This window comes from Balaenoptera musculus, chromosome 11 (assembly GCF_009873245.2).
Source record: "Balaenoptera musculus isolate JJ_BM4_2016_0621 chromosome 11, mBalMus1.pri.v3, whole genome shotgun sequence".
In the NCBI taxonomy this organism is placed as follows: domain Eukaryota; kingdom Metazoa; phylum Chordata; class Mammalia; order Artiodactyla; family Balaenopteridae; genus Balaenoptera; species Balaenoptera musculus.
In genome coordinates, this window is record NC_045795.1 from 91066944 (window position 1) to 91093000 (window position 26057).

Genomic DNA, 26057 nt, shown 5'->3' on the forward strand with positions numbered 1-26057 from the left:
ACAGCAACTCCACAGTATATAAAAACAAATGGTTATCCGTTATTAATTCCACTACTAAGGACCAAAATCTCAAGTACCGTCTAAGATCTTCATGTCTACATATACATCACATTACTTTCAACAGAATTATATTTTATTTTATGCCTTTAAGTGAATGCCAAAATATAATTTGTATTTCCTCTCAATATGATTTTTCTCATAAATCATATTGTACTCAAAACTTATTCTGTTATTAAAGAATAGAGTAAGTCACAAAGCAGTGTGATTGCTCTCATTGTCATCCCCGGTGTTATCATGTTTAGGGGTTCTCACTCATTTTTACTGCCTCTGTGCTATCCCTGCTCTCAGAATACCTCTCCTAATGGTCTTCATTTCCATTGGAGTTTGCCTTCATTGTTTCAAAGGTGATGTTCGGAATGAGACCATATTAAAAGTTGAGTCATTGACTTGGAGTAAGGGAAGAGGCAATAAATTCTTCCGTCCAGATAAAGAAGTCAGCCCCTTAGACTCGGTGGTCCTCCATGATCTAGCCCCCACCTCTCTTTTCTGCCTCAACTCCTGCCCCTCTTCCCTGCATACTCCATGTTCCAACCATATCCAAAGGACTTGCAATTATCCAAACAAGCTTGAGCCCCTAGTATATGCTTCAACTTCTCTTAATGTTCCCTGCCTTGCCCACCTTGTGACCTCATGGTCATCCTTCAAAACTCAACTCAAACAACCAAGGCCTTCTCTCATTTCCCCAGGCCCGTGGAGTGAGGTGCTTCTCTTTTTCCTTGTGTCTTAACATTGCTCTGTTATAATTCTCATCTCAATGTATTACGAATTTTGAATTTTAGTTTTATATTCTCACTAAGGTGTGTTTCTTGAGGGCCGGCTATTTATTTTTTACCTCTGTGTCACCAGTGTCGAAACGTGTATGACACACAGACCCCTAATAAATACTGAATGAATTAACACATAAATAGAATCATACATTGTTATAAATAGACAAAACCTTAGGGGTCTCCATGTACACCATTTTCTGGAACATAATGTGCATTCCAGAGGGAGCACACAAGTTGACTGTAAATGGTACTAGATGAACCTTTAAAATTATTTAATACTTATATATTGATTTGAATTGCATCACAAAGAAATACAGCTATCAAATCAAAACCAGGATTTCATTTGTGTTACAACTCACAACATGCCTAGGTTTTCATTAAGAAAGACCACTGAAAGGAAAATCTTTACATAAAAATGGTACACAGCTCTGGCAAAAATCTGGCAAAAAGAACTGAAATTTAGGGGACAGACTGGGTCCAGACTCTCCTTTGCAGCTGAGGAGGTTGAGGCCCACAAAGCATAGATGAGTTGTACAGCCAAGCTTGTAAGACGTGCAGCTGGCTGTGCAGAACTGAACCGTCACCGGCCCTCCTGAAACTTAGTCAAGTCAGTTGACTCTCCTTTTTTCTGTCTCTCTAATTTTCGTAACCGGTGACTACGACTCTCACCTAGGACAAATGCTAATTAAGAAGGATGTATGTTAAATAAATTGCTGGCTATGAGACGTGGTGCTTAAACTTAAGTATCCTGGGTTACTTCCCTTCCACCTACCCCTAAATTTAGAAGCCAAAGACTTTGAAGAAGTCTCTTCACCACCATCTCCATCACCATCCTCTCCCAGCTGTTAATCATGGTTTCTCTGTAAAATGAGGGTTTGGATCATAATCACTAAGGACTATTCTATAATCATTGATTCTTTGCCCATATGATGCCTTTGCATCTAGAAGCCTATTCTGATGCAGCTGATAGAGTCATAACTGTTTCCATACTTATCTGCAGAACCCACCAAAGCACCAGCCAACATCTTTGCCAGAAGTCTTTCTGCAACAGACGTTGAAGTCTTCTGGGCCTCCCCTATGGAAAAGAATAGAGGTCGGATACAAGGGTATGAGGTAAGCAAGAGATAGGTGCCTTGGTTCTGGGAAAGGGTCCCTACCCCTCAGCGAGAACTTTCTACACACCCTCTGATGGGAAAAAGACCTAGAGTTCCATTTAGAGGCATTTGTTTTAGAGAATAGTTGTTTCTAAAGGAGCATGAATGGAAGCCCTGAGCATTCCACTGTGAGATTACCCGTTTCCATGGTACTCTCCAGAGAGCTCTGTCTAAATACATGCAGGTCTAAGCATGTATAAGATGGTTGGCAAAATGAGCTATGACTTCTGATACACCCAGGATCACTTGGGCTCAAAACAAGGTGGGGAAAAAGGGAGAAAGACCCAACCATGACTGTGCCAGTGTACCGTCTCACTCTGAAGCTAAGAACAAAAAGGGGGCCTTTTTAATTATCGATAATTTCTCAGCGCTCACAAAGCTCTTGGTTCTGAAAGCTCTGCTTACGACTTGCTATATAGAAAATTAACTCTGTCATAAGAATCTTGTATTAAAAAAAAAATCACCTGATGACGTTGGAGATATCCCTAATAGTTATGACATCCAAGGTCTTCCTTTTTAATTTCTCAGGTAAAATATTGGAGACATGATGACAAAGAAGAAAATGCTCGAAAAATACGAACAATAGGAAATCAGACATCAACAAAAATCACCAACCTAAAAGGCAGTGCTCTGTATCATTTAGCTGTCAAGGCATATAATTCTGCAGGGACAGGCCCCTCCAGTGCGACGGTCAACGTGACAACCAGAAAGCCACGTAAGAACATTCTTGCTCAGAAATATTTTAGAGATTCATCAAACATATTCCAAGTTCATTCCCCATCCCCACCTCCCAGTGATCATTTACATACTAATTGGTATCATTATGGAAATTCAGATTTACCTTAGCATTTTAACTGAACCTTTCCGAATAGCATGCAAAATTCATTGCTCCAGAGGACAGAAAGATAAATGTTTTCTCCTCACTGGGAAGGGCCACTTCTTTTAGCTATAAATGTTAGGCGACCAACTGAATCTTTTTCCATTTGCAGTGCTGTATCTCGGCAGATTTTAGTGACCTTGAAGACACATATTAGTGCAATAGCCCGTTAAATTGCCTCCACTCGCGAATTCTAGGAAGGAGATATTCCTCAGTATCCATTGAGACTTAATAATCTGTGACTTCGTATATCTTAATTTTTTACAGCGCCAAGTCAACCCCCTGGAAACATCATATGGAATTCATCGGACTCCAAAATTATCCTGAATTGGGATCAAGTGAAGGCCCTGGATAATGAGTCGGAAGTAAAAGGATACAAAGTGGGTAATTTCTTTTTGCAGAGGCACCTACTCCTGCTGTTAGTGGGGACAGACTGTTCTCATGAATCTTAAGAAACCTGCCCTCACTCTCCCTGACAGAGCTCTCGCAGCCTCTTTCTCCCAAACACCGAAGTGGTTTAGTCTGAGTTTTGTCAACAGCCCATGACATCTGGTCAGGATTTAGAGAATCGCCTATACTTTGGGCTCAGGCAGAGACAATCAGAAATAGTTAAAGACCCTGTGGTTGGGTCTCCAAAAAATCATGAAGAACCACATTTTAAACATTTCTACTGTCAGTTTTGTTCTGTGCTTGTCTTGATTGTATTTTTAATCAACAGTAGTAACTTCTCCCTATTACTAATGGTTAATCTTTTTTGTTCATGTTCCTATTGTTAGGGGTATGTATACGCACACACACACGTACATACACATACATATACACAAGGATTTTTTAGGACATTCGTTTGCTTGATCCCATGAATGTTAGCCTGACTTTAAAGAACTAGAAAAGAAAATGGATGTAGCCCTGGTGCCACAATCAAAGGGCATTTTAAGTATCTTGTTTTGTTTTACTTTTAAACAACATTTGAGGCAATGCAGGCCAAACAAAGCTAGTCTGCAGGATGCATCAAGCCTGCAGGCTGCTATTTGGTGACATTTTTGGATGTAGCTGTTGAGAGTAGCATAGTGACAGTGCTGTCAGGCACTAGTTACAGTTAGTAAAGCCAGGCCTGGAACTGGGAGTTGACATAGTTGGCCATAGAGCCTTAGGTGATGTGATTAGAGAGGGATTCGGAAACCCTCGCTGCTATGGACTATTTTTCCTTCATCCACGTGGCACAGTGATTTGTATTCTGCCAGCAGAGAAACATTCCCTAAGAACTAATCTTCAGACCTTTCACTGGATCCCTTTGTGAAAGCAAACTTTCTGGAAGGGTCTTACAGAATAGAGCAAAAACGACCACATTTTGGTCCTCTAGTCATTATGTGACTTTAGGTAAATCATGTAACCTCTCTGGGACTGCATTTCTCTTTTATTAAAGGAGAAATCTTCCAGTATCTTCATTTTCCCCTGAGCCTTTGCACCTCTATTCTGTCCCCCTGGGACCGCCACCTCTTACATCTGCATCCTTAATCGGCCACTTATCTTTCGGGTCTAAGATGAGAAGCCTTCCCTGATGGCCAGAGCTCTCGCTATTTGTCAGATTTTTTTAAAGTACTTTCCATCCTCTTGGGTAATTGTAATTGGCTGATGACTTATTGTGAATCCCCAGACTGTGGGCCTCACGAGCACAGTGCCTGAATGGTCCCCATGATTTCTCCAGCCAAGGATGCATTCACTATGGTGGTATTAAAGGGAGCCCTCATTTCTTGAACTCCTTAATCATTAGTCTCTTAGTGCGACATAATGGGAAAGAGTTCATCTGATCAGTTTTATGCAAGACGAGAGAGATGTGGGGTTTGGTAGGCTGGAAGATGAGAGGGGAGAGAGTAGACTCAAAGAAAGCAAAGAAAGAAGGCAAAAGTGAAGACAGACCTTGCAACTTTGGGGTCTGACCCAGGCTAACCCTGCCGGGACTGAACACAGCACGAGAGAAATGCAGATGTGATCTGGGACGAATTAATTTAACCAAACCAAGGGGGAGAGTGAAAAAACAAACAAACAAACCAACAAAAACAGGAGCGAGAAAGTCTTCCTCCCTGTTTCCAGTGTCGCCCAGTAGAACAGAGAGAGAAAACACAATAAAAATTCAGAAAGCTTTAGGAGTCCCTGTGGAGGGGCCAAGTTCCATGAGTGAACCTTTTACTAGATTTTAAACTCATGTTGAAGCTGGTGCTGAAATAAATTTGAAAGGCAGGGAGCTGCCTAAAATACTTCAGGGAACCAAGCAAAATGTTAGCCGGTCAAGAAATCCTGAAGATCATCCAGCCAAAGCCCTTCATTTTGCAGATGCGAAAACCGAAGGCCATTGAGTAAAGTGACTTGGGAGTTGCCCTCAGCTTTCACAGGGCGGGGATCTGTATGCAAGCTGAAGTTCACTTCAGTGAACTGGGTCTAAAAGATCATAGGCATTTTTAGAAGCAGACTTGGAAAATGAGTATTATTTAGTTGCTACTTCTTTGTCTTCTTGCCTCCTCTCAGAAACTCTCATATGAGCTTGTCTTGGTAGCACTTTTCCAAGGAGGCCCTTCTTATATATATTTTAAAATTCAACAGACACTTCTGCAGACATCTAGAAGATTCCCTTGAGCAGCACAGAATCCGGGCAGCTGTGGTGGAATCAAGCAGTATAAGACCAACACGGCGGTATTCAGCTCCCAGAAAAGAACTGGGGCTTCATGGAGGATTGGGGAAACTTTTTATTTCTATAGAACTAGAATATAACATTGGAACAAATTACAGCTGGAGAGCATGGAACCTTTTCAGATGTGAGCAGCAGATCAGATGATATAGGCTAATTTGGTGCCGGGTGTGGGGGGGATCCAAAATGTATTTATTTAATATATTCATCACAAGGGCTCAACCACAGACTTAATTTAAAAAAAAAAGAAAGAAAGAAAGAAAAAGAAAAGAAACAAAAAAGAAAAAGGACACCACAGCTTAAGATAGAGTCCTATCCAGAAATCAAGGAAAGAACAGACGATCTCAGGAAAAAAATAAGAAAGACAACACAACAAGAGCCATGGATTTAGGCATTTTTTTTTTCCCAAATATGGTTTTTCACGTTGATTCATTGTGTCTTATAGATCTAAACTATATCTATGAAAAATAGAGTGGCACCTCCGAGTTGGGAATTTCATGCCTTAGGAAGCATCACTCATGGCTGGGTATGAAGTGTGTGAAATGCTGCAGAAACCACATGTGCTGACAGTAGAGGAAAGAGGGTTAACAAGGTCAGACCAGGTGGTAGTAAAGGGCCCTTTGTGACTTCTTCTTGATTTCCACTTCGACTCAGTTCCTTCCCTGCCCTTTAGGGCTGGGACTGGAGGAGCCAGACTCCCTTCACCTCCTCATTTAGATCCCAAGGCATCTCACTGTAACTGGTTATAGATATTGAAATGCTACATACACAATGTTAATGTTCAGGGATATATAGAGTTCTGTAAAAATTATGCATCTGTGTGTGTATTTTTGGTTTTCTACCTAAATTGTCGAGATTCGTGGGATTTCTGCTTGCGTAAATAGTCTCAAAACGAAGTTGACTTCAGAAAGTTTAAGGCGCAAAATATTCTTTCAGCACAAAGTGTCAAGCTACTTTATGATACTTGAGATAAAAAGAGAACGTCTGGTTTCAGTATCACAAACTAAACTGTCTACAGAGCCAGGCAGGTTATGTAAAGGGATTAAGTTAATTTAATCCTTTCAATAAATACTGTCAGTATACGTGCCAAGCAGTGTTTTAATTCTTACTTTTATAATAACCCATGAAGTAGGTGCAGTTATTAGCCCCAGTTTTATAGATACAGAGCTCATGGCATAGAGTTTAGTAACTTGCCTACTTCACATAGGTAGTATTTTTTTCACTGATTTATTGAGATACAGTTGACATATAACATTGTGTAAGTTTAAGGTATACACTGTGTTGATTTGATACATTTATATATTGCAAAAAGATCACCACCGTAGCATTTACTAATGCCTCCATCCCATCACATAATTACCATTCCTTGTTTGTGGTGAGAACATTTCAGATCTACTTTCTTAGCAACGTTCAAGTATATGGTACAGTGTTGTTAACACAGCTAGTATATTGAAGACCTGTGCTCTGAACACATGCAGTATGGATCCAAAGTCCCACCTTTTAACCACTCAGCTATTCTGCCTGCCATCAGTAAACAAATAGATCAAGTGGTAATAAAGTACTACCAAGAGAAATAACTCAGAGTGAGGGGAATAGGCAGTGCCATGGGATAGATAGGAGAGACATTATTTTAAATAAAGCACAGGGAAAGGCTCTATCAAGAGGTGACATTTCGATTGGGCCATGAAAAAAGGAGAGAGTAAGATAGGCAGCTCTCTGAGAGTGTTCCAAGCATAGTGAACAGGATATGCAAAGGTCCTGAGGTAGACACATGCCAATGTGACACAATAGGAAGTGTTGGAGACTGTGATAAGCTACAGAGTTTGTGATGGTCCAGGATAGGCAATAGCTTCTCAGCTCCAGCCAATTATTGCCAGACAGGAATGTAGACCAGTGCCGCCATATCTTCCAGTTTTTAGTAGAACCCAAAACTTTATCATGTATAGTTTCTTGGTTTTTACATGTTGACATCGAACTCAAAAAAAAAAAAAAAATGTAAACCCACTAAGGGCCGAATAGTTAAAATATGCAGGCCAAATGTTACCCATGGGCCACGAGCTTTCTACTCTCTAACCCCCCTTGTTTTGCATTCATGAAGACAGAGACCAGAGAGGGGAAGCAAGTTGCCCACAGTGGTGGCCAAGCTGGTCTTAGTTACGAATACAGGCTGTGAACCCAGACTGCCTGGGTTTGAATGCTGGGTCCCCCACTTACTGGCCATGAGACCCTGGGCACATTGCTAAACATCTCCAGGTCTCAGATTTCTCATCTTTAAAATCAGAATAATAACAGTGCCTACCTCAAGGGGTAATCTGTATTTGCACATAGACTATACAGTGTTCAAACACATAGTAAGCATTCAATAATGTTTGATTCTATTATCATTATTCCCACAAATTCACTCTTTCTCCTTGTCTTCCACCCTGGATTATAGGAAATGCAAGCACAGCCTTTAAGTCAATCAGCTGAACCAAGTGTTTAGTGTAAATAAAGGTTTTACAGGCCTTTATTTAGGTGCCACTGCAGTCCCCATCATTAGAAGACTGATAAGCAATGCTGATAAAAGGGCAGTTTTTTCCTGGAAGTCTTTCTTTTGGATTTACAGTTGAAACTAGTTGAATCCTCTGTGCTCTGGCAGAGGTGAATCAAAGAAGCAATTTATTCCTCAAAGCCAGGTGTGCCCTTGCATCCCATCAGCCAGCTCATGTTCCTGAAGGGCCATCATGAGAGGCTCTGACAGTCCTGAATGTGCTTCAGGGTTTATTTGAACCTGATCATTAGTGAGGGGATGCTGAGTTTGATACACCTGATGCCCTGAGAAGGAAGGGGGACGCTTATGAATCTCTCCACCTCAAGGAAATTGTGTTTTCCACCTTGTATTAGAGAGACATAAATAAAGGTGATGAAATGCCAGGAAACAAATGGGATCTAAACCGTTTTAAGGGAATTTTATGAATTTCACTTGTGTTTGATTTTTTTTGGCAGTGGTAGGGTAACCCTATGTCTCTGACCTCAGCCAATCAGAATTTACAGTGGGTCTTAGGGAAAGAAGAGCCAGTCCTGTGGTTCTCAAAGCGTGGTCCCTGGAGCAGAAGCAATGGTATTACCTGGGAACTTGTTAGAGATGCAGATTTTTCAAGTTCCCCCTAAAACCCACTAAATCAGAAACTCTGGGGTGGAGCCCAGTGTTCTGTGTTTTAATAAGCCCTCCAGGCGGCTCTGATGCAGGCTCAGGTTTGAGAACCCTGATCTCATTCATGATTCCCTGAATGAACATCCCCTGAAGATCTTTTTTAACAATGTATCACGGCCTGGACCCTTCTGCTACGGAGCCTGACTCAGGAGGGCTGGGGCGAGGCTGGAGCAGGATTTCTCAGCCTCCTCACTGGCGCCACATTGAGCTGGATAATTCTCTGTTGTGGGGACTGTCCTCTGCATTATAGGAGGACCCATCCCCCTGTTGTGACAACCGAAAATGTCTGCAGACATTGCCAGATGCCCCCGGGGACAAAACTACTCCTCCCCGCTCCCGCCCCTGTTGAGAACCAGTGACCTGCAGCATCGGTATTTTTTACAAGCTCCCCAGGTGCTTCTAACACACAGCCAGGACCAGAGCCATTCATGTTACCCAACCCTATTTTTTTTTTTTTTTTTATTTTATTGTCAAGAGAAACGATGGGTTATGGTGATTTAAGAGTACAGGCTTAGGAGCCCTCATCTTACCACTCACCAGCTCTGTGACATCTCTGGGCCTCAGTTTCCTCATCTGCAGAAGAGAGTAACCGTGCCTGTCCTGTCAGGTTGTTGTGGCAGTTAAACATGGTCATGTCAATCGAGTGCCTGGCTCATTGTAAACATCAGAAAGTATTTGTGGGTCAGTTCTCATCACAATTATCATATCCAGAAAGGCAGGTGCACCTCTCTGGGCCTTTATGTTTTGTTCATGATGGGAATTGTTGGTGACCAGAGTGGGCAATGCCAGGTGATGAATGTACTTTCAAGAGAGCTAGTTGCCCATCTCATCACATGAACTACCAGCCTAGTCTGTGACCCAGAGGAAACCAAGAAGGGAAACAAAGAGTGGCACTGTTGAAGCTACATGAGGACACTTCTAGAGTGACAGTAATTGCCCCGTAACATCCCCTCTTTTCTCTGTAGCTCAAAAAGAGGTCCAGTGGGAGGAAAAAGGGGGTTATAGCCCTTGTCTTTCAGAGATGCTCTCCCTGTTCTGAAATGTCCTCTTTCCAAAGGATTAATAATAATGACAACTTTTTGCCTGATTTTTACGCCTGATTTTTTGCTTCTAACCTTTGCAGTGTATGTTTGTACCTTTTGTTCCTTTTAAGGCTTCATAGGTACTGTTTCTTACATGTTTCCTTTCAGCCCTTCATTTTATTCAATCCTATGCAATCGTAAAGACTTCCCAGAAAAGTGGGTGTTATTGTCCCCATTTTACAGATGTGGGCAGTGAGGCTCAGAGCGGGAAAGTAAGTGGACCACGGTCACACAGCAGCCAAGTCTGTCCTCATGCCAAAGACCCTCATGCGTAACTGAGCTCTGTACATCCACCTTCTCCATGTTTGTTAACTGACCTCCCAGAGGTTACATGAGGCCACACAGCACGTCGTTAGACTCATGCTAGCCCCGCTGCCATGCTGCACAACGCTTTAAACTCTTTCCTCACAATAAAATCAATGGTAGCTGCAGACATGCCCCTCGCTCTTAAATGAGCCTTCCAGATGCAAGTGGGCAGCCTGACAACCTCGGCGTCCCTGCGTTTCACTGGTGCCCAGAGGTGAAAGTGAAGGAATGCTCCATCCTTGGGGCCTTTGTGAGGACAACAGGTGATACCTTTTCTTTCCATATTGGCAGGTGTTGTACAGATGGAGCAGACAAAGCAGCACATCTGTCATTGAAACAAATAAAACATCAGTGGAGCTTTCTTTGCCTTTTGATGAAGATTATATAATAGAAATTAAGCCATTCAGTGATGGAGGCGATGGCAGCAGCAGTGAACAGATTCGAATTCCAAAGATATCAAGTAAGAATGTCTTTTTTTGCCTCCCTTCTCCCTGTCTGCCCTATCTCCTAAGCTTCCCAGTGAGTCAGGGCTAGGGTGAAATTAGGCCCCAAAAAAAATAAAGGCTAAAATAAAAATGGACAATACCATCCCCCTTCCTCAGACCACTGGTATTTGCTGATCCCAGGTAGTTTTGTGCAGAAGACAGTTTGACTAGTTTTGACTGATTTAATCAGTTGGCAATCAAAAATCAGGTTAAAGCAGCCCCAAATCAGTCACCCAGGCTTTTCCATGTGGACCCATGTAGTTTGCATCTACAATAACCCCAAAATTACAGCTTAGAAAGTTAAAAGCGTGACTCAGGAAGAACAAGCAAAGCGTTCTTTAAAATGATCTGGAAACCTGTCCGTAGTGACACAATATAATGTCTTTGGCTGAAAATATTTTGCACTTGGCACTGTTTATTTTGAACATGTGTATGTAACATATGTACATAAATGCACATGTCTACATATAGTCAGGATTATGTTTGTTTACAAAGACTGTTGAAGAGGGTGTTCTTTTTTGAGCCAAATACATTCAACTTAGTTTTCAAATACTATGTTTGCAGATATCTCAGCAGCATATTATTTTTTGTTTTTTTTTTTTGGTATGATTTTATTTATTTGAAATTAAAAGAAAAAAAACAGAACAGGCAAATCCATAGAGGCAGATTAGTGGCTGGTAGTGACCAGCCAGCAGTGTGAATTGTGGCTTAACGGGTACTGGGTTTCCATTCGGATGATGAAAAAGTTCTGGAACTAGATAGCAGTCCCGGTTGTACAACATTGGAGTGAACTTAATGTCACTGAATTGTACACTTTAAAATGGTAACTTTTACGTTATGTGTATTTTACCACAATAATAAAGAAAATAAGATTGCCATTAGGTACCTAAGTATAGATTTTCATTGGCCTTTGGATTTAACAGTCTAGAGATAAGGGGTTCAGTGAAGGCTGGAGATATGAACTTTCAAGCCATCAGTGGAGATACGATATTTTAAATCATGGGCAACCCTCACTACAGAGTTCTGAGCTTCAGCGCCTTTGCCAAGTGTCCATCATAGTATTTTTCAGATGAGGAAAGGGTCTAGTATTCTTGCTGATATCAAGTTTTAGTAAAGCATCCACTAAGCCATTTTAATTGCATCTATAAAATTTGGATGCCTCAAATCAGAAAAGAAAATGTTCAATGGTCATTCCACCCTTCTTCTGAATAAGCACTTGTTAATGTTAATGAACACAGAGCAGGACTTCAGGTGGGAAACCAAGGCTGCGCCAAGACATGCTCTGAATTCAGGAGTAATTTGCCAGTTTCCAGATGAGGTTTATATTTACTGCACCTTTTTTGCATACAAACACTAAAGGCATTTTTGTCTTTTAAAACACTGGGGAGAATTGGTTTCTACATGTCAGTAGAGGGCTCTAACTTCTGTTGAAAGGAACCAGATTTATGGTGAGATGTGGGAGTAATCTCCAGGCCAAAAAAACACAAGATGAGAATTTGTTTTGGGATTAATTTATCTCACTTTCTTTAAATCTGACTTCATACTTGCTTATCATTGCAAGGATTTTTTTTTTTAAAGACTGACTGATGATTCTTGGTTTAATTCATTACAAAAACATTTTAAGCAATTTTATTGGTAAAATTATTAGATGATAAGGATGTAACTGAGCAAAACATGACCTCTTTGTCAAGAGGTTTTCCATTTTGTTGGTCAAAGATCTTACAATCTTGATAAAACCTCAAATGACAGTTGGTAACTTCTTACTGTGAAAAAATAAGATGTATAAGAAAAAGTTTTAAAAGTATTGAGAATATCTTGTTGGGCAAAAAAAAAGGTATGTTTAGACAGGCATGAGTTGGAATCCCCATTCAGCCATTTACTAACTGGGTAATCTTAGACTTATCTTACTTCTCTGGGCCCCCATTTCCTTACCAGTTAAATGGTGTAATAACCATACCAGAGGTCCTCAGGGTTTTTATAGGAATTAAGTGTCATATGGCTCTGTGCCCAGCATTAAGCTTGAATTCGAAAGGGAACATCAATGTTTATTTTGCTGCATCATTGATATCATAGAATTTATCAGTAATGTTACCAGTCATATTGAAGTTTCTTCTCATGTTAGAGGGGGACACCCTCCTTTTACAAATGCTTAAACAAAGGTCCAGAGATGTCCACCACCTGCTCCCAGGTTCATAGCTAGGGAGTCATAGAACTGAAACTAAAAACGTCAACAAGAGATGGTCATTTCCAGTAGACTTCAGATAGTTCTTCCGTTTCCAAAAACCCTGGGGCCCCGCCTCCCTTTGTTGCCGGGGTGAGTAAATTTCTTCTCTCTCCAGATGCCTATGCAAGAGGAGCCGGGCCATCCACTTCCAACGCATGCACGCTGTCGGCCATCAGTACGATCATGATCTCCCTCACAGCCAGGTCCAGTTTATGACAACAGTTCTCTAAAAGACTTGCTGTTTATAATATAAGCAACATTTAGCTAGTTGTTTTGAAGACACCCAGTACTAAGTAATATTGTTGTTCGAGTACATCTTATTACTGGAAAAAAAAATGTTTTTTGCTTCTTTAGGAATGGCATTCTACAGTACTTCCTCAAAGCAAATCTAGCTTTGTCTGAAGTTTCTTTGGAAACTCTGCAATGCACTGAAGACATCTGTAATATGATGTTACCAAAGCAGTTTACATATGTCCTTATATGCATATTTTTTATTATATATTTAGTGTTTTATAGAATTTTTTAAAGTTAACATGAAATGTAGATATTAATTTTTTTCCTCTGCTGTAAAATGCTATGGGCAACACAATCATATGGTTATTATTTGAAAATAGTTCCTTTAAAGACAGAGTTGGAAACTCACCTTGGTAAATACATTGCAGATTCCTTGTACAGTTTTATAAAGGTCTAGTGGCAGAACAGCTGAAGACTTGGTCTGTAACTCAAGGCTGCTGTATGGAAATGACTCTTGGGATGACGAATGCACTGAATCAAGTCGTTTTGCCATGTACAATATGCTTTCCAGCCCTGTTGTGAATTCTGTTGTTCAACACAACTTGAGATGGTTTCAGGAATGGCTGCAATCTCAAAACCTAAACTAACTGCCCAAGAGGTACCTTGTGCAATATTCCCATCCCTGAATTTAGCATCCTACGGTAAGACTTTCTTTTCCCTCGACTCAGTTAACATTGTCTTTGTAGTAGTAGCATTATCTTAGACATGACATTGGAAGTTAAATATCCTGTAGTAACATAGACCAAAAGTTAATAGAGTCAACCATGTCTTTCGAAGGATAAAAGATAATTTTACTATCTTTAAATGTATCTGTCTTGAATGTACATTTAACAACAAAAAGGGTAATTCTCTGTTGATGGATTCGTAACTTCTTTACAAAATTTCTTATAGATAATATGTGTATCTCTTTAATAATAGAGCCCTTCTTTTGAATCAAAATTATGTATGGAGTCTGGCAGATTTCTCCTATTTCAGCAACTAGCTGCCACAAAGAATTTTTTTCATGACTCTATAAAAGATCTTTAGTACAATGGTGTGGTATCTCGGTGATTCTCCTGTTTTGCAATAGGTAGCCTTGTCGCTTTACAAGCTTCATCTTCTACGTCTTAAAAATCACACATTGGAAAATGACAATATCAACAAAACTGTATTCTTATGAAAAGAACTATTTGTAATAATGGGGGAGGTTTTGTAAGCTGACACTAGTGGAACAGTGCATATAAAAGGTAATGAAATTTTCTATAAAAATTTTCACATGTAAACACGCTGCCACCTTTTCTTCTTTCTCAGAGAGCTCAAATTTGCCTGTAATTTGTCATTTTTCCTTAACTTTTCAACCTTCTAGCTATATTTATCCAATAAAGTCATAATCAGGATTCCACTTGTGTAAAAACTAGGGTGGTAACTGGAAAAAAATATTGTCAGTATTTCAAGCTGTGTTCCTTTCTTAGTTTCATATGGTTACTTCTATGTTAAAATAAAACAAAATTTAAAATCACATGCAAAAAAAAATCAACAAAATAATAAAATGAATGAAAAAAAAATGATACCCCAGGTAGTTCCCAACCCCAGTGTAAATGATATTTACCAGTGATCTAGCATATGTAATCTCTTTTTAAAGGTATTGTTAATAAATATTCTGTCATTTGTAAAGATACTTGTCTTTTGGGAGCATTTTTCCTGCCTGCCTGTCAGGGAATTTGTTAGCTCACCCTTGTGCTAGTTATAATTTAAGATCATAGAGGGACTCAGAAGTCTCTGGCCACGATCCAAAGCTAGATGACCCAGAGCTCTTCCTTTGGAACTGACAACCCTGAAAACATCATTGCAAATCCTCTTTGGAGGTAGAGAGGGACAAAAATCCACAAATAAATGTCCTGAAGATCAAACTTGAATAGATCCTCTGGATTAGCTAAGTCTTTTCTGTATTTAATCTAAGGCTATCTGTTGTTTTAAGGTTTCCCCAACCACGCTGCTAAAAGGATAGAATCTAAACTTGAGGCCCTTCTTAATCTAATAACAACTTAACTCTGTACCCAGCCACACCAGAGTCCTCACTGGCCCCTGAACACTGCTTGCTTTTGGTCTCACCTCTGTGCCTTTTGGGCATCTGGCTGCCCCTTCCTGAAATACCCCCCACTGTTCTTTATCACCTGAATCCCCACTGTCCTAGGGCAGGCTCGTCTGTGAAGCCTTCCCACACTCCAGTCCTCGGTGACATCCTTCCTCTGAATGAGCTGTAAGCCCTGTCAATACCCCTCATTTAGTAATTAATCAGGTACTACTTTTGGAAATCTCTTGTACTGTTATCTTGCATTTTAACTTAACTCCTGTATTGTTACCTAATTTTCCTTGTATGTATGCCGTGTCTTCCCAACTAGATTGTAAGCTCCTTGAGGGCAGGGACTTTGGTCTTATCTTCCATGTACTCTCCATAGTGCCTAGCACAGTGCCTTGCAATAAATAATCATTGATTAATTGATCAAAGGGGTCTTTGAAGTAGCATTTTGCATCAGTTGCCTACCTGTGTGCCCTAGTGAACCAATCAGAGGAGACTGTGTCACTATTTTGCAAGGTGGCAGAAAGTGTCAGAAGGCCTGGCTTCTGACTTGATGCCTTGAAAAAGTCCTTTAATCTCTCAGCTTCATCATCTGATAAGTGAGGCCCTGGATTAGCTGAGTCTGACCGAGCTCAAGATGATTTTTAAAAGTGCCCCGTAGACACCTTCACCCAAACGTGTCTGATTTGTTGGTTTCCATGGTTGTTGCAGGTTAGGCTCATTGGTTGCAAGCAACAGAAGCAACTCTGGATAACCTGAGCAAACAAAAAGGAATGACCCTGGTCAGATAACATGAGCCAAGGAGACACTGAATGCCCAAGCCTTGGCGAGAATAAGAAGCAGGCCACTCTGAGGATCAAGCCTGCAGGAACTTTGCAAAGTCTTTTTGGGGAGCTATTGTGGGGATGAATTGGCTCTGTTTCTGATTTTGATGCCACTCTGTTCAGTATCCAAATTCCTAGAAGAGTCTGATCGATCCAATTTGTGTCATACCGCCAGAGCATCTCGATCATGCACTCATAGGGGAGAGGGAGTTTGTTAAAGGAAAATTGAGATGATGTTTCTAGAAGATGGGATAATAAACGCTAAGAAGGTCTAAGCAGCACACTTTCTATGCTTAGCCCTCCAGGCAGGATTCCCCAGCCCCTAGTACCAGTTCATATGTGCAGGGGGAATGTATTACTGCTTGGGATTTTTGCACGGTGACTCTGAAGGAGAAGCACTAGAAAAGTGCCTATTTGCTTTGCTTATTTAATCTTTCCCAGCACTTACTGTGATGCTCATTTTGTGTGTGGATAGTCCACCTGTGATTTAACTGTATAAAAGGAGATTCTCTTTTGCCAGATAAGTGGATTCTCTCAGCATTCCTGAGTTTTTATAAAGCCCACAAACCCTGTGTACGAAACAGCATCTTTCCACGGGGGCAGAAGACCTGGGTGATAAATTTCATCTTCAGGTGAGCTCGGAATCCTTCCAGCCTGAGGTGGGAGCTGCCGTAAGCTTTTATCTTAAGATAATGATTGAGTTATTCCTACCGTCAGTTTTTTGGTTATTTACATCTGGGAAGCAGCCTTCAATCCTGATGAACCTTTTCCCAGTCTCTCCCACCAGCCGTGCCTTACTGCAAATATGCTGCAAAAATGCTGAATTCTAAAAAGTACATAAATAGTACATAATTAGCTACTAAAATGTCATGTAATTTTTAAAGTATTTTAATGTAATCAACCACCAGGTGATTTTTGCACACCATATCGGATTATCAGTGCTACCTCCATTAACACAGATAATCAAGAATTGGCTGTATTTTCTTTTTTTTTCATTTTTATTTTATATTGGAGTATAGTTGATTAACAATGATGTGTTAGTTACAGGTGTACAGCAGGGTGATTCAGTTATACCCATACATGTATCCATTCTTTTTAAAATTCTTTTCCCATTTAGGTTATTACAGAATATTGAGCTGAGTTCCCTGTGCTAAACAGTAGGTCCTTGTCAGTTATCTATTTTATTTTATTTTTTATTCAAACAGAAAGTCACAAAAATTATAATCATCCTCATCAGTTCACTCAGTCCCATGTAATTAATTTTTTTTTTATCTTGATCTTTTGTTAGCACTTTTATGAGTTCATCAGTTTTCCATTAGAGTCCTGAAAATGCTTATTCCTTCGGTTCAGCAGTATAGTCAGTTACCAGAAACCTGTACTTGTCAGAGTCTTTTCCACGAATAGTTATCTATTTTAAATATAGCAGTGTGTACATGTCAATCCCAAACTCCCAATCTACCCCTCCCTCCAACCCCACGCTTTCCCCCTGGTAACTATAAATTCGTTCTCGAAGTCTGTGAATGTTTCTGTTTTGTAAATAAGTTCATTTGTATCATTTTTTTAGATTCTGCATATAAGTGATATCATATGATGTTTGTCTTTCTCTGTCTGATTATTTACTTCACTTAGTATGATAATCTCCAGGCCCATCCATGTTGCTGCAAATGGCCTTATTTCATTCTTTTTATTGGCTGAGTAGTATTCCATTGTATATATGTATCACATCTTCTTTATCCATTCATCTGTCGATGGACATTTAGGCTGCTTCCATGTGTTGGCTATTGTAAGCAGCGCTGTAATGAACATTGGGATGCATGTATTTTTTTCAAACCATTGTTTTCTCTGGATATATACCCAGGACCGGGATTGCTGGATCATATGTAGCTCTATTCTTAGTTTTTTAAGGAACCTCCATTCTGTTCTCCATAGTGGTTGTACCAGTTTACATTCCCACCAACAGTGTAGAAGGTTTCCCTTTTCTCCACACCCTCTCCAGCATTTATTGTTTTTAGACTTTTTATCATGGCCATTCTGACTGGTGTGAGGTGATATCTCATTGTAGTCTTGATTTAAGAATTGGCTGTATTTTCCTATGTGACAATTGAAGAATCCTCTGGCCACCCATAGTGATTTCAGGAGCAAGCCTTTTAAAAATCAAAGACTTAGAGTCAATCTCTGGACCTACCCCAAATTATTCTATACAAAATGACACACACTGGGGCCTTACGTAGGCAGCCTAGTACAGTGGCTAAGAGTATGAATGGAATCTGATCACCCGGGGTGCATTCAGACAATTGCCACTTATTCGACAGGATAACGTTTGTGAAGTTCTAGAATCACAGCTCTCCAAATACTAGCAAATTATTCTATAAATCAGCCATTGTTCTTTTTCCCAAGTGACTTGAGACAGTCACAAAAAAACCGACATAGAATGTGGGTGCGTTCCATAACCAAAATGAGTTGAACTCACCTGACACATCCATTATCACCTTTTTCTTAAGTATTTTCACTTAGTGTAAATATTAATATTTAATCATTTTAATAATAAAATTAATAAAATTAAAATATGTAATAATGTTAATAAAAGAAGTTAGGCAGTAGGGCCCTCAGTCAGATGCCAGGTTTTCCACAAAGCCTCTCTCAGTTTCCCTATCTGGCACTGACCTCTCGTCTCTGATTCCAGAGTGTGTCATGAATACTCATGAGTGTCTATCTATCCACTATCTGGTATTTAAATCACTGGTATTCATGTCTTCTCCCTCCCTGTAGACAGAGAGTATCTCAGGGTTAGAGTTTGGCTATGATTCTTGAGTTCTGTTACCAGGCTCCTATGCCCCCATCTCTGACCCTAACAAAACTAGAAGGTGGAGAATCCATGGCACCATTTGGAGTGATTTCCCCAGGCTCTGCCCTCCTGCCAGGATATGATTACCATGTGCCAGTCAGACTGCCCATTCTGAAAGGAGGCCCCTTTCCCCTCGTGCTAAATGGGCCATGCAGAATAAATGTTCCAATTCCACCACTCAAGGATAAACTACAACACTCAACAGAGCTCACAATTTCAACAAAATCAGCCTCTGTTCTTTATCACCAACAGTCTGCTCCATTGTAGATGAGAAGCCCTCCAATAATATAGACCACATGGAGAGAAAGCACTTTTTAAAAAAGGTCAACCAAATGATAGAGCTGAATGTCTGGAAACGGCAAAGCCGAAGTAATTTAAATGTGATATTCCCCATCTCTGTAAATTGGACTTTCACTACATATTCTTACCTGTTGTTAGGAATAACAAAACCATCCCAGGAGGTGTGTATATCTTAGGATTTTAACTAACAAAGAGTTATAACTCGAATTTTTTTTATAGTGTTCAAAGTGCTCTTTAAGAAACAGGAGATGCAGGTTTTAGCCCTTTTTCACTTATGAAATGGAGGGAAAGAGGTGATACGATAAGCCCATGGTAACACAGACAATTAGAAAGTCAGGACAAGAATTTAGAACTCTCAATTCAGTGCATTTGAATGCCTAGAAACAAGGATTTACTGAGAGGAAGGACAAGAGAGGGTAAGAAGCTGGTCTCTTAAATTCAACCAGAGGGCAGTCAGGACACTGAGTCAGCAAGAAGACAGTGGTGAGGGGGGAGGGGAGGTGTGTGAGGTTGAGGTTGGGAGGTGGAGGGGTTCTGAACTAGGACCAGGCACAGGACAGCCATTCAGAGGAACCTGGTGCCCTCTGTGTACCAGGCCCTGTTCTAGGCACAGGGGAGTGGCTGGCAGTCAGGAAGGGGGACCCCACAAGGGCCACAGAATGGAGGAGATGGGGACACTCTAAGGCTGGTGTGAAATCACCTGGTTTGGAATGAGACTGGGTGGGGAAGGCAAGGGACCAGCCACGGCGTTTGTCACAATACAGAGAAATGCAATGATAATAATAATCGCGGACAACAATGATGCTCTTAGTATGTGCCAGTCTCTGCAAGTCAACCTGCTGGTTTAGTTCCCACATAGTATTCATATTTGGTCCATGGGGGACCAAGGCTGGGAGGTTCGCAGGTTTGTTCCAGATCACACAGCTGACCAGGGAGGCCAGGAATTCAGATGCTGGTGGCTTGTGACTCCAGGCCTCTCTCCAAATAGTTAGATATTTATACCAATGGGGAGGGAGGGAGGGAGGGAGATGATAGATAGATAGATAGGGATACCGGTTCCCAACAAGAAGGGTAGTGAGCTTCCTAGGAAGTTGTACACGGGGTTGTTGAAAAGTGACCAGGGGCACGGGCGGGGCTCCCAGGTGTAGGGTTCCTGCAGGGAGAACCCATACAGCTCAGGTGTGGTGAGTGCTTTGCTCCACGGCGGTCTAGCTCAGCTGCTTGGACTTCTTCAACTACAAAGGATGGTCTTTGCTTGTTTGTTTTACTTGGCTTCAGGTGTCTCAGAGTTGTTTTTCACACTCGGGCTATCCTACAAGATCAGGGTAGCCAGATAAAGTACAGGAGGCCCAGTTAAACTTGGATTTCAAAACTAGTACTTTTTTAGTATAAGCATGTGTCATGCAACATTTACCGGAAATTCAAATTTAACTGGGCCTCCTCTATTTTTATTTGCTAAATCTGGCAAGTTTATGCAGGGAAGAAGTTGCCTGCTCATTGAGGCAATTCATTTCTAGTGCAAAATTCCAGGGTCTTGCTGATGTGTGATCAGTTCTTTGAAGGTTGATGCCGCTGAGGGTGCCAGCACGAGTTTGCTGTTTTAAGCTCTCTTTGGTTTGCTGAACTCTCCCACCCCTTTCCGAGGATGGCGTGTGTGTGTGTCCAGGGAGCTAGGGCCCGATGGCTCTCACAGCTGAAAAGGTTTACTATCGAGCCCTTTAAGAGGAAGCTGGCCGACCTTTGAACTATGACACCAGTTGCTTAAGTGTTGATTTCTTTCCCACAGTTTTCCCCCAGGCTTATGCATTCTTTCATTTTATCACCTGGCAGGGACAAATCTTGGGTTTTCATTTTAATAAATGAAAGAAAACGAATAATACACCTTCACGGGGAAAAGAGCCCACTGGAACTTTAACAAAAGGCACGTGAGTCACGTGAGTAGAAGGGGCGGTACGGGCTCCCGGAAGGTCGGTGGGCGGTAGAGGTTCCGGGAGCCCGCGTGCAGGCCGGCCGCTGAGGTCGAGGAAGGGAGAGCCGCGCCAACCGTGAGTTCTTGCAACTTCTTTGTTAAACTCTGGTGGTATTTCTACTGTTCCCACACAGCGTTGATAAGTGAGCGCGCTGCCTAGAGCTCGGTTCTATCTGAGATGAGTAGAGTTGTCTAGTCTGGCTTACACTTAAGAAACTGACTTTAATTTTTCATGGTCTAAGTTCACCCAGTTCCTACGCAGGGCACGAAGATAAACACGGCCGCCTTCTCGATTTCGGAGTGTTTCCCCTTTAAAGGAGACCGAAAATTTTTAAATAATAAGTGATAAAATAGAATGCAACAGAAGGTACTTGGGGAACATAGACTTCCTGGTGGCAAAGAGCCGAGATTTAGAAGCTAAACTGTCTACAAGATGGGAAAAAAAAAAAAAAAAAAGATTGAAAGAGCTTGTCCATCAGAGAAAGCTTCAGGCGTGGCTTGGAGGGATGAGGGACATGGTGGTTGTGATACGGGGTGCTCCCCGGGGACGTGGCTGGAGAGCTACGGAGAAGCCAAGTCAGAGGGGACTTGGTTTTAAAAGGAGCTTGACCTTGAAGGTGCTGGAGTTATTTAAGGGTTTTGCGCAGGGGTGATCTAGGTAGATGTGCTTCTGCTGAGATGCTTCAAAGTAAAGGAAATACCAGCGGCCAGGATACTGAGAGGCTGCTGCATTGGTCCTAGCTGAGAGATAATGCAGACAGTAGTGTGGACAAAGAATGAGAATATTTGGGGGGGTGGGGGGAATGAGAAATGTGCTCCTGTTCAACGTGCAGACAATTCACTGTCAATTCTCTTCGGCGTTTCTCGTTCTGAACTGCATTTACATTCATATCTATTACCTAAAAGGGGGATACGGGGGGAAAAAACAAGGTTAATTTTTTAACAAGAAATAGTTTTTGAAAACTTGGTACCCTGGAACTTGGTCTGTAGGCTGTGGAAGCAGGAATAGCTGCACAGGGGTCGTCACGGAGACCCTTGGGCTGACACGAAGTCCTATTCTAATTAGGTTTTTCACCTTTAGTCGTGCCATCAAAGACTGTTTTCGGTTCTCCGTTCTCGCTTCCAGATATCTACTTTTTCTTTAACAAATTAGCGCCTAAGGATTATTAATTCCACCAGCAGATGGTCCTGACACAGACAAGCCTCCCCCATGAAAACGTTTGGGTTTTTAATCAGGATGTTCTCGGCCCACACGGAATTCCTCCCCAGCCTGCATCAGTAGCTCCAGGCCTTAAGGCATTTCAGTGAGGCTCAGGTGGCCGAGCTCTTGGCAAACTGCCCTTCCCCCTCTGGTCTCCCCGGCGCACTCAGCGCATCGCAAACACTGCGTTTCAGATGGGGCTGAAATCCTTATTGGAAAGGCTGTCGTTCAGAAGCACTGTTTGTTCTGAGCATGAAGGCTCTTGGGAGGGAGGTGGCCGTCCACCGTGTCCTGGTGGGAGATGGGAAGAGGTGGGTTGCCTACATCAACCTGCTGACGAGGGTATTTGCTGTGAAGCGTTCACACTGATTTGCCATGGCAGGGCAGTGAAAGCAGGACACACCACTCAAAACCCAAGTCCTTTTACATAGTGACTTACACATTGCAGCGTAGCCACAGCATCAGCAGAAAGAGACCCAGGCTACACCAGCCAGATGGCCAGGCACACGCGAGCCTCCTGGTTATTTCCAATCATGTTCTCACTAGACACCCGTCTTCCTCTCCGTGCTTTCAATTTAGACCTTGATGATCTCTGCCAAATAGCATTCAGTTCCACTGTTTGCAAGGGGCTGTGCCGGGGTGAGAAGAGGGTTTAAGAGGGTCCAAGAAGCATTGATCCCTTCTAAGAGTCAGGGACTGTCCCAGAGGCTGCAGATAAAAATGCACTTCACATGAGCCCCATCGTCCTGGATGGCCCATCCTACAGGGCAGCTGCTCCAAGAAGGGGGCTGAGGCCCAGAACAAGGCCCCAGAGGCAGGATCAAGCAAACTCTGCTTTGGAAGGTTTCACGAAGGAGGAGGCGTGGGGTAAACGTTCCCAAAGACTGAGTGTCAGTTCCACAAGCCAGAAAAGGAAGGGCCTAACCCTCTGGGGAGACACGGGCTGCTCTGTGCTGCCCTGACACTCATATCCCCATATCAGGCGGTGGGTTGGGCTCAGTACCAGGGTGACGGCTGCTACTGAGGTGGAGGCAGGTGGGTGTGAAGCCAGCACCTCACCAAAGAGAAAGAACTGCCACACTGGGGACGGCTCTCTCCTTGTCGTCCAGCCTCCTAGGCAGAGGCAGTTTTCACAGTCCTAGGTTTCCGGGCCCCAGTTTGAAAGAGATCAGATGTGGAGTAATAAGTCGAAAAAGGGGTAGGGTTTTTGTTGGGTTTTTTTGGTTTTTTTGCAGGGCTTTTCCTGCAACAAAACAGTTGGTTCTCAAATTTTGATATTCACCAGAATCACCTGGAGCAGCTGTTCTCAAAGTGGGGTCAGGAGACCAGCATCAGCATCACCTGAGAGCTTAGGAGAAAGCAGATTCTCAGCCCCGCCCCCGGACCTACTGAGTCACAAGCTCTGATCTGCTTTAATGAGCCCGCCAGGTGATTCTGATGCGCTCAAGTTTGAGAATGCCTAACCTAAGACTCTTACAGATTCCTAAACACCGTTCACAGAGCTTCTAGATCAGGTGATCAGATATTTTGCCGGTCATTGCAGCCATGCCCTCCTGGTCCCAATCCCTAAGCGGACTTCAGCTTGTTTCCTAGCCACCCCTCCACGTTTCCGGGGTCACTTGCGCCTGTATTCAGCCCCTCACTATCCATTTCATATCTAACATGCTCTCTGAGCCACAGTGATTGCATCTGTCAAACAGGGGCAATAGTAGCATGTGGGCTTCTCAGGATTAGAGGTGATGTCTGGGAAGCATCTGGTGCAGCTCCTGACACTTGGCATCTTAGCTCAGGCTGCTGTAACAAAGCACCACAGTCTGGGGGGCTTATAAACAACAGAAATTTATTTCTCACAGTTTTGGAGGCTGGAAGTCCCAGATCAAGGTGTCAGCATGCTGGGGTTCTGGTGAGAGTCCTCTTCCTGGGTTGCAGAAGGCCAACTTCTCATATCACATGTGGGAAAAACTCTTTGGGATCCCTTTGTAAGAGCACTAATCCCATTCATGAGCATTCCAACCTAGTCACCTGCCCAAGGCCCCACCTCCAAATACCATCACATTGGGGTGTAGAGTTTCAACACGTGAATGGGGGGTGGGGCGCATTCAGTCCATAACTCTTGGAAATAGGCAATAACTGACAGCTGCCAGACTGCTGTGCCTACTGTCCTGGGCCCAAGTCCTGCTATTTGCAGTGGATGGTTATCAGAAGAACAACCCCTGGGGACTTCCCCAGTGGTTAAGAATCCACCTGCCAATGAAGGGGACACGGGTTTGAGCCCTGGTCCGGGAAGATTCCACATGCTGCGGAACTAAGTTGTGGCGCAACTAAGCCCGTGCACCACAACTACTGAGCCCTTGTGCCACAACTACTGAAGCCCGTGCACCTAGAGACCATGCTCCGCAATGAGAGAAGCCACCGCAATGAGAAGCCTGCGCACTGCATTGAAGAGTAGCCCACACTCGTTGCAACTAGAGAAAAGCCCGTGTGCAGCAATGGGGACCCAACGCAACCAAAAAAGAAAAGAAACACAACCCCTGGAAGTTTTTGGTAGTCAACATGCCCCATTCCTGGATCAAACTGACTAAATCAACTATGAAAAGCATGTAGAGTCTGCCACAGTGGAGGTTCGTTCTGAGCACTGTGACCTTTCCCTGTCCTAAGCTTCCTGCTCCAGGGCCGTGTACAATCAGCCCTGTTTGGATCCCTTCAAGTACCAAGTGTCCCTCCTACCCCCTCTCGGCCCAGGCCACACCTGTACTTGGTTCTACCTGTAGCCCATGGCCCATCACAAGGGCCACCGATCTAGTTGCAGACTCATACAGGAGGATGTTAGAGGAGGAATTCCTGTCTAGATTGGCATGTTTGTTGGGATACCTGTAGGACCCCTTCCAAACCTCCAAGGCTAGGGCTGACCCAGCACTACTTGACCAGATGCCCAACAAGTTGCTCTGAAGTCTTTGCAAGCAGACGTCTTTTCAGAAAACTCATTCTTAATTAAGTGATCCCCTTCCAACACAATTCCACCCAATGCCTTTCTCAGTATAATCCCAGAATATCAAGACTGGCTTTGAGAATATAATCTTCAAACAAAATCCTGTCCCCTCCTTTGGTATGGACTGATACGTTAGCTTCTTATGTTTTGAAATTTGTTTGCCTCAAATGATGCTAACTTGATTGTGCCCATAGAACTTGAGATTCTCTCTCTCTCTCTCTGTCTCTGTCTCTCTGTCTCTGTCTCTCTCTCTCTCTCTCTCTCTCACACACACACACACACACACACACACACACACACACACACACACACACACACACTACTTGAAAGAAAAAGTATTCCAGAACTCAGAATAAAAACACCATGGCTCCCACTTGCTATAGGGAAGATAGTCTTCAATCCAAGTTCACTATTCACTCCAGGATGGTGCAAAATGCCTTCTTCCTGAGATTTTAGCTGATTGTTACCAGTGGCAGCTGAACCAGTCAACCTGGCACTACCAGAGTAAACACAGTTGACGTTAGCCTTAATAACTGTCTCTCGCGCAGAAGTGTTTGAGGTGAGTGATGCAGATCAGGAGACTGGCAGGTGAGGAGGTGCTGCCCTGTGCAGAGATCAGACCTGGCAGGACAGTCAGATGAAACAATCAACCTGTGTGAGTTAGGAGACTGTGTTGAGGGATTTGTATGCGTGTTTTTCCCCTTGCAGCTAAATTGAGTGTCCGGTAAACTCCTCCTAGCCAAGA

At 42.5% G+C, this 26057-nt stretch overlaps 1 protein-coding gene across 11 annotated transcripts in view; it reads left to right on the top strand.

Annotated features, from left to right (window-relative positions):
- CNTN4 (contactin 4) overlaps positions 1 to 15607 on the top strand; it is a 950914-nt gene extending 935307 nt beyond the window's left edge. For all 11 annotated transcript variants that reach the window (XM_036869673.1, XM_036869675.1, XM_036869674.1 and 8 more), the window contains 5 exons: positions 1828 to 1940; positions 2510 to 2696; positions 3126 to 3238; positions 10414 to 10582; positions 12947 to 15607. In XM_036869673.1, coding sequence (XP_036725568.1) covers positions 1828 to 1940; positions 2510 to 2696; positions 3126 to 3238; positions 10414 to 10582; positions 12947 to 13047 — 683 coding nt within the window. In that variant the 3' untranslated portion in view covers positions 13048 to 15607. The remainder of the gene's footprint in view (positions 1 to 1827; positions 1941 to 2509; positions 2697 to 3125; positions 3239 to 10413; positions 10583 to 12946) is intronic.
- Positions 15608 to 26057: the final 10450 nt, after the last annotated feature.